Raw genomic sequence first — 9969 nt, 5'->3', positions numbered from 1 at the left:
AATGATGAGATTAAATTTTTTCGTGAAGTTATAACTTCTTACGTGCGTACATAAGTACATACACACTTTTTTTTATTTCATACTAAAAAATTAAAACTTCACCAAAATATTATTTTAAGACGTGTCTTTCAGTTATTTTTTAAATCTTCTTTTGTCAATTGGCATATTTGTAACAAAATACACAAATAACACTTACAGTATGTTTGCATTAGTTGACACTCAAATAAAACTTAAACAAATAAAACACGACAAAAACTATACAAATTAACCTTAAACATAAAATAACAAATAAAAAAGTTGCTAATTATTATAATATCTAAGGCTAGTAACACAGATTCAAAATCCAATCATTTGAACGCGGTGTGGCATTCGAGCTGCACGTATAAAACCGTTAGAGTTGGAAAAAAATAACATGGCTTTCACCACGTTTTCCCGCGTCTTACGTTCGACATTCCATATTCAAAGGCGTTTAGAATCAACAGTGGCCAGTTTCACTAAGGACGAGATTCTTATATTATTACGGCCTCCTTTTTCTAATTGGAGTAACATTGTAAGAGAGGCGGAGAAAGTAGTCGGTTATCCGACGTCTTTTATGAATCTCAGGTGTCTATTGAGCGATGAATTCGCGAATTTGGCCCTTTATTTACGGAAACTGGTAAGTAAGTTTTTTTTAATATATTTTTTATTTATTGTCACACGAAGGGAGTTAAATATTATGCCAAATGTTTATTGTAATTCATTGGATATATAACTTTATGATTGTTTATTTACCACTGTTGCGCTGATGGCCGTGAGTTCGATCCCCAAAATGTTTGTATAGGCCATACACAGGCTTGCTTGCGTTTCCGGACCTCCAACACCGAGTAAATCATAGAATGGCTGTTAATTATGAGATGTTATTTAGTCCTTTCAAAAATCTAAATATGTTATCAACCATGTTTATCTAATGACATGGATTTTATTAGTCGGTAACAAGTGAAGGTTTCAGCTGAATCGACATGACCTTAAATTTTTTTTTCTTGTCTACATATATATTATAAATGACCAGTATTTGTTGTTGTTTATTTTTGTGAGCTGTTATAATATAGTTACTTTCTAATATTATTTTGAATAATATTTATTTATTAACAGTTATGGGTAACAATATAATTAAAAAATTATTAAACTTGAAAACGGTAAAAGTTTCACGTTACATCTAGTATGTTGTTTGGAGGCTATATAACTTTTTCCGTGGTCATTGTTGGTGTTTTTGGACCCCTGACACAGGAAAAATCCTACTGGGAACATTTGAGTGTGATGCGTTTATTATTGATGAACTTCTTGAGGTTTCACGGTTATAAAAGACCTGCTTTTATACTGGTTTCTTTGTATCTTTTTCAAAAGATGTAGCAAGTGATTGGAGTAGTAACCGAACATTACAGAAGATCACAGCTAAATAATACTGCATTAAGTAGAGTTGTTTCTTTAAGAGTAAGGTAGGGATAGCTTACCAGGATTCGCTGTGTTGACAGCAGGGGTTGGGTCGGCCAGGTGCTTATGTTGTAGCTGGTTATGCACACTAGGAGGCGGAGTGTGGGTTTTTCATACTACTAGGTCGGCAAACAAGCGTACAGCGCACATGATAGTAAACACCGTAGCTTATAGACACCTGCAACACCAAAGCATCGAAGCAAGCGAAGCATCGCAAGCGCGTTGCCGTCTCTACCCCCAACCGCCCAGGATCTCAGGTCACCTTACTCACCAACAGGAACACAATACTGCTTGAAAATAGTATTATTTAGCTGCGATCTTCTGTAAGGTCGAGGTACTACCCCAGTCGGGCTGCTCCAGATTTTGAGCAGGATATGTCGTTCTGTGTTCTACCTCAGTTTAATCTTGTGCGTGTAAAGTAGGGAGAGCTGCTTAGAATACGCTGTGTTGACAGCAGGAGTAGAGATCACATGCAGATGTCCATAGGCTACGTAACAGCTTATCATCACAAAATCACGGTCAAGTGATTCTGTTTCCAAATAGTGTTGTGTTAATGTGGTGACTGAGCTAGCCAAAGTTCCTGGGAATGTGCTGTGTTTTCAAAAGCCTTTGACTACAAATATTATATACTAATTTTTTTGTTATTATTATTTATCAAAAGCCTGATCAAAACCTGACACTTTTTGCACTAGATTTGCGTTCATTTCGAAATATCATAAAAAATCATCAGATAACGTACGATTAGCTTTAGAGCTTTCGAACCGGCTTCTATGAGTTACATTGACATACTTACCTATTTCTTTCAAAATGAATATAAATAAAAAATAATTGCACAGCTTCCGACAGCAACAAATTGGTTAATTCTTTTTTTTTTGTTATTGTCAGGACAATGTTTATGTAAAAAATATAAAGTTGACTAGCCCGTTGGCGCAGTTTGTAGTGGACCTGCTTTCTGCTCCGGGGGTTATGGGTTCGATTTCTACCTCCAGTGTGGGTTTAATATATATATATATATATATATATATATATATATATATTCATTTATATATTATTACATACGTATTATTTACATATATCAGCCAGATATCAGTTCATATTGCAGTCCAATGCTGGACATAGGCCTCCCCAAGTTCGCGCCTGACATCCTGGTTTTCCGCAATCCTCATCCAGCCTTCACCGGCAACGGACGTCCCACACTGCGTTTGCCAGAAGGCGGTCTCCACTCCAGGATCCGTCTGCTCCAACGGCCATCGATCCTGCAACATAAATGACCAGCTCACTGCCTCTTGTTTATCAAAAAATATATGGAGCTGTACCAGTCGGCTGTTACCTATAAACACAAGCATTAAGTTGCTTACTTTAGGAACAGATGATGAATTTTAGCAGATCAGCTTGTATGGGTACTAAAAATTTCATAATTTGTTATATATCAAACTAGTTCTCAGAGTGAAAGTTCTGAGTCTTCTAAATGAGTAGTTATCGCTTGTCTCTAAAAAAATATTATCGCTAAGTTTTTGCCTATTTTTGTAGATTTTTCGAAAGTAAATGTGTTTCATACAAAATTTAATTATTGTTAAGCGTTATTGAAATATTTTTGCTTTATAATATCTAAAATAATACATTTGATTTTTTTTTCTTTTAAATTAAACACTCGATTAATTCTTAATTATTCTAAACATATTTTTTTTTAATATCATATCAAAAATTGACCGCTCCAGCGGGGTTCGAACCCGCGTCTCCGACTGACCGTGTCGGCGCTCTAGCCAATTAAGCTTTGGAACGATGTACCCGCTAGAGCGAAATTTTTTTGATATGATGATTTTTATTTCCGGTTTAAGCGAACCGTGGCGCCGTCTATAGTGAGTTCTTTACAGAGACCCGTAACTATTCAAAGTTTCATATTACAATGAAAATCTTTGACAGGAGACGACACCATGCTATTTTTAATATGTACGATTTTATTTTTGTGTTACCCACACATTAGGAATTCTAAACATTTTTTTTTTTTGAATATCATATCAAAAATTGACAGCTCCAGCGGGGTTCGAACCCTTCTTTTCCGTTTTTAAGTTTCTCGAACCTTTCTTAATTATTCGTTAGTAAATTTAAATTCAAGTAATATTTAGAGACAGAGTTCTTTTGAACGCTAATTTGTCTATTATGTCTAAAAAATATATATAAACCTAAATACTAGCTACTTCTGTCCTGTCCGTTCACATTTTACGCGATAAGTAATCACCAACATATTATATACTAAAACCTTTTCCGAAACACGCTGCATCTTATCGTATAAGTATTATTCCGATAGGTTCAGTAGTTTTCACAGTATAACCGAATAAAAAAACCGACTCTCCATTTATTAGTATAGATTATATTCAAGTTAATCATATAAATAATTGAATTTTATGTTACTCTTGGTTAAAGATATTTTTGAGAAGATCTTTATTATTAAAATAATTGTGTTTAAAAAGTCATAAATTACATCGACAAGTAATATAACGTAAGTAGACAAAAAAATAGTCAAATGCGCGTTAACAAATATCACTCTAAAAGTCGTCATTAGATCTCAGTCAAATTTAAATGAGATTACAAAACAAGAATCAGCTTTCGATAAAAACAAGAATCATCATAATCGGTATACGGAGTGAAAAGTTATGCGGTATAATACAACGTAGATATAGATACTAGGAATGACACGCATCATACAATTGAATCGAGAGCCTCCTCCTTTTTTGGAAGTCGGTTAAAAATAGGTGAAAAGGCCTGAAAAAGTTTCACCACATCATCATCACACAGCAGCCCACTGCTGGTAATAGGTCTCCACAAGTTCGCACCAAAAATGGCGTGAACTCTTGTGTATTGCCCATAGTCACTACTGAAAAAGTTTGTGATATACTATCTTCCAATTTGATATACTATATGTAATGAGGATATTTACTAGTGTGTAAGCTATAAAATTAAAATACATAACTGTACATATATAAAATACTATAACTCGTAGAAACATAGCACTAACTTAAAATATAAATATATTTAACTTGTTTCAATCACACATGTAAAAATGCATGTCTAATGCAAATCTAAACTATTCTTACTTCAAGTAGATACCAAATTTAAGTTTGAGTTCATGTATATTATAAAAGTTTTTTCTATAAAAGATATTAAGTGGGCCTTAAAGAGAAAGCGGCGAACGTTGTTTTGCTAATAGAATGTTATAAATGCGAAAATCTTGTCCCGAAAAGATATATCTATACGTGAAGCTAAAACTTTGTACATCTTTTTACGAAGATTGCGCTGATGGAGGAGTATGGAATTTCGCACACTTATTATATACTTTATTGCACTCAAAAATACATATAGAAACATAAAATGATAGTAAAGTTTATGGTAAAGGTGGACTTATCTCTGAAAGAGATTTCTTCCAGTCAACCCATATACCAAATAGAGAAGAATTTAAAAAAAAATACACACACTACCATGTATTTGACACACACACGCATACTATTTTGTTTATTATTATAGAAGTATGGTCTTTGACAACAGAACCTTATATATATTTATATTTATATATATTCTTTATTGCACTTTAAAAAAAAAATCATAATTACAAGTCATTTTTTACAAAAAATGTTGGCAAGGGCGAACTTATCTCTGTAAGAGATCTCTACCAGTCTACCCATGGTGGTGAGAGAAGATGTTATCGCGGGACTCATAAGCGCATTTGTGATAAAGTGAGAAAAAAAAACTGAACAAAAAGTTAAAAATAAAAAAAAAGCCATATACATATTTTGCTATATATACATTCAGAATTAGTGATATAAAATACATATCTACTTAAATACATACATAGTTACATGCCAATATACATGCATACATACCCACATACATACCTACATATACACATACATAAATACATACATACACACAACCTTAATAATGTTAAAACTTTTAATTTAAACTAGCGGATGCGGCAGACGTTATCCTACCCGGAAAACAGCTACCAAATTTGCCAATTTTTATCAAATTTTGTAAACATCTGTAATTTGGTCTAACTTGGGAGATAGGGTAGATTTTATCTCAATTGGACCCGGTGTCAAATTTGGTTGCTATTTTTCGGGTAGGACAATGCCCGCTAATATATCTATATAAATATCATAAAACTAACACCATGTACACCTGATAGCGATTTTTACCCATAGTAGGGAATATCCGCCAACCCGCATTGGAGCAGCGTAGTAGATTAAGCTCTAATCCTTCTCCTACACACCTATACCCAGAAGTAGGATAACACAAGCTGAAGTGAAGCGATTATGAAGTTGAACAGTTTGTTTATTTAAACGCGATAATCTTAAAAGTGACTCATTCTATTGAATTATTTTTGTGTTAATTAGCCTATTTGCCGAGGAAGGCTATAATTTTGCTCAAATTAACGCGTTCGAAGCCGCGGGACACAGCCAGTTATTTATACTAGTGGTAATAATTAAAATTTTAAATTAAAGAATATCGAAAAATAGTGAAAAAAAAGTTTTTTTTTATCAATTTGACTAGACTTTGACAGTCAACAAAAAAGTATAATATGCGTGTTGTGTCAAATACATCGTAGTATGTGTTATGTTTTTTTATTGATTTAATATATTTTTATTCATAATTTAAAAAAATATTATCATCCTGCGCTTCTTCTCTACATAAACTATAAGTGTGTGAAATTTCATAGTCCTACGTCTGCGCAAATTTCTTAAAAAAGGGGTAGGTACAAAGTTTTTGCTTCACTTATATGTATAGATCTAACAATGCATTACTTTATTTACATAATATTTATATATATATTTTTCTTACCGCTACGTTAACTTATCGCTTATTTATTTAATAATAATTATGTTTACAAAACATATTTCCAAACCTAACCTATTTACAATGAAATAAAAATATAAAAATTGATACTATACAAATTATGTTATTGTATATTATATTATTTGACACACACATACACACACACACACACACATACACACACACATACACACACACACACACACACACACACACGCACACGCATATATCCTTTTTTGTTTATTGTTAAAGTCTGTGGTTAAATTATGGTCGAATTTCCACCACTGGGCGACCACTAGTAATTATAAATACCAAAAAAATAATATATACATTTATATTAATTTATTTAAGTAATATATATACGTATGTTCAGATTACTTAATTTTTTTAATTAATATGTCTTAATTTTCAAGGCTTATGTTCTCCTGCATAATACTTTCACTAAAATTACATACATAAGACATGCAATAATGTGGACAGTTTTTTCTTGCAGTACAAACTAACTAATTATTTTACCAGAATGTCTGTTACATTATTTCGTGTTACATATTAGGAAATAAAAGGAACTTAATTGAATAATTAGAACACTAAACTACAATTTAGTTCGTTCCACTACCTGGTGAATGGAAAATTTCCGATCGAGCAATTCTACAGATGGATAGACAAACGGGCAAAAACAAAAAAAGTTGTTTTGGCTTTTGTATTCATCATAGAAAGCCATGCAAAAAATCTAACTTATATCACATATGTAAACGCACATTTGTATTTGTCGCGTGATATAATTATCATAGAGTACGTTGATGTACTAAATTGTAGCTGTTACTGATTCATTACAAATATCTAGAATATTCCTTTAAAAGATTCATAGAACTCCCAGAAGTATTTTTTCTGGTTTATTTATTAAATTTAGATACTTTTAAGAGGTTATTATGACGTTATATGTGGCGTTTTACAGTTTCTTCATATTTTTTTCTATCAGTGCAGTTTTACTTACACTTACTTTACAGAAATGTAAACAAGTATGTAATAAAATAGATTTATCGAGATATTTGTCTTAACGCTGATTTACAGCATCAGATCACTTCCCCAAAATAACAGATTTTAACCTGTTATTTAAAGGATGTTATGGATGGCACAGCATTACGAAATGTTCAGTTATAATCAGGATATACAGTTATAAATCTACCTATCTACATCTACTCACTTAAGTATCTTTGTAAGCACTTCATCGTGGATAACTTTACATTTACTAATGAGTATATATGTTAAACCATTAAGAGTTTCGTCACATTGCTTTATGGTAGAGTAAAGGTTAAGAAACCTACGTTAGACACGCTACAATGTTGTTTCTTCAGAAATATACAAAATTATATTATTATAAACTTAGCTGTGTGGTTACGACATTAAAGAATGTAGCCTCTCTTACCGTGGGTGTCGTAAGTGGCGACTAAGGGATAACACAGTTCCACTACCACCTTTGAACTTAAAAAGTCGACCGATGGCTGGATAGCCATCCAACTGCTGGTTTTAAAATATACACCAACACGCCTGTCCAGCGTGGTGACTATGGGAAAAACACATGATTTTGCGCCATTTTGGGATCCAACTTGGGGAGGCTTATGTCTAGCAGTGGACTGCGATAGGCCGGAGTGATATTCTTAAACTAAAAATCTATTTGACTTATATGTTAATTATTTATAGTCTATAACGATCGTTCAGTTATTATACATACTAATTTATATCCACCCCTGTATTTTTTAGTTTTAAGTTTCAATCTGTTCTATACCAAATAAATTAGCAAACATTTTACGAATTTTCAGGTTGGCAGCAACCACCTTGTAATGCAAACAGCGAAAAATGTCCTCTACGGTGACTCCAAGAACTTGCAACCATGGGGTCTCATCATCCTACTTCTGTCGAAGTCAGTCAAATCTACAGCCACGAACTCAAATACTATAAACCAACAACAACGAGATCTTGCCGAATTAACAGAGATGATACGTACAGGTCATCTCATTCACCGAGGTATTGTCAACGTACCATTCTCAAAAAGATCAAAAAGCACTGAATCAGCTATATTTGGCAACAAAATTGCTATATTACTTGGCGACTATCTACTAGTGACAGCAAATGGAATGCTTGCTGGAATGAAAAATCCTGATATTCTTTACTTAATATCAACTGCTTTAAGAGATTTGTCTGAAAGCGAATTCCTTGGAGACAGGGACGGACAGAACATGCCGCTGCCTGGAAAACCGAAAGTATCTAAAAATGATTTGAATATAACATTCGATACGACATCCATTAACGCTGATGATGTATTGGGTAAGCCGAGAAAGGAATGGACTGCTAGAACTGTATACAACGGTGTTAGTTTGTTAGGACGAGGATGCCAATCAGCGATGGTACTCGGGAGACAGAGTCACGAAACCCAGAACTATGCTTATCAATTCGGCTGTCATGTCGGATTAGCTTGGCAAGCGGCTTCTGAACTACAGAAGCTCAGTTCTGACAGTAAAGATCAATTTTGCCTAGCAAGCGCCCCAGTTTTGTTTGCACTGGAAGATAATCCTGAACTTTACAAAATAATAGATCAAGCTAAAAACGATGTTAACGACGTTGATTATGAAGATTTAAAGTTTAATATTCTTAAAACGGATGCAGTTGATAAAACAAGATTGCTTTATGAGGATCACGCGAAAAAAGCGATCTCATTTATTGATAATATAGGAAAGAATGAATCTGTCGATATGATAAAGAAATTGATAAATACGTTTTGATCTGCTATAGACTCTGGTCAAAGCTGGTTCATAAAATATGGAGGCTAAGGTATTAAATTTGTTGAATCTTTTATTTATTTAATACGAACGAATATTGTCTACGACTTAATAGTAGGAAATGAAAGAAATATTATAATTGTCTCTTAGATCTAAGAATTTTGTTAATTTGTCTGACATAAAAATATGTATTAATATTTGCGTGTCAGAAAAAGTTAGTGTACACAATGCTACAATATTTGTACCTAAAGGTATGGCTTCCTTTACTTCGTAAAAGAGAGTAAATGGGAAGGTTCTCAACAAACAACACTCAAAACAAACAATGTCTTCCAAAACAACACTTAATGAAATAAATTATGTAATATTTAACGTATATTTATTTTAAATAAGTTATTAAAAAAAAAATGGCGCTTAGATGGTAGTTTAGAATTAGTAACGGATATAACTTATTCTAGACTTAATATGTTACAGAAACTTAAAAAAAATATGTACGTGTATCGCTAAGACATGAATGCACGAAACTATATAATATATAAACAACAGGTCTATGAGGGTAGTTTCTTATAGACTATGTCTTTATTCTCTCTTTTACTATTGTTATTTGCCGAGATCATCATATTTTGGTTATTTGAGCTAGGATCACGCATTGTCTTTACATTAACCACTTTTTTCGAAACATGTAATGGTGTTGAATCACTACTGTAGAACAAAACACAATACACGTCAAAACAAATTAAAACTTTTAGAATTGTGACATATTAAGAGACTCTAGTAAGCATTCATCACTACATAGTATAAAACAAAGTCGCTTCCCGCTGCATACACTGAGATCTTTAAAACTACGCAACGGATTTTGGAGTGGTTTTCTTTAGTAAATAAAGTAATTCCAGAG

General features: G+C 32.9%; 1 protein-coding gene across 1 annotated transcript; it reads left to right on the top strand.

Moving 5' to 3' along the window:
• The first annotated feature begins 412 nt into the window (after nt 1-412).
• LOC123667672 (all trans-polyprenyl-diphosphate synthase PDSS2-like) lies at nt 413-9080 on the top strand. Its single transcript, XM_045601513.1, has 2 exons — nt 413-655; nt 8121-9080. The coding sequence occupies exons 1-2, from the start codon at nt 413-415 to the stop codon at nt 9078-9080; spliced, it is 1203 nt and encodes a 400-aa protein (XP_045457469.1).
• The last annotated feature ends 889 nt before the right edge of the window (nt 9081-9969 follow it).

The sequence above is a fragment of the Melitaea cinxia genome, chromosome 29 (genome assembly GCF_905220565.1).
Source record: "Melitaea cinxia chromosome 29, ilMelCinx1.1, whole genome shotgun sequence".
NCBI classification, from domain to species: Eukaryota; Metazoa; Arthropoda; class Insecta; order Lepidoptera; family Nymphalidae; genus Melitaea; species Melitaea cinxia.
The sequence above is the reverse complement of the archived record's forward strand: the minus strand, read 5'-3'. Positions and strand labels throughout refer to the sequence as shown.

Coding starts and splice junctions, on each gene's coding strand:
- LOC123667672 (XM_045601513.1), top strand. CDS start 413: ATGGCTTTCACCACGTTTTCCCGCGTCTTACGTTCGACATTCCATATT. Junction 656..8,120: donor CCCTTTATTTACGGAAACTG/GTAAGTAAGTTT, acceptor ACGAATTTTCAG/GTTGGCAGCAACCACCTTGT.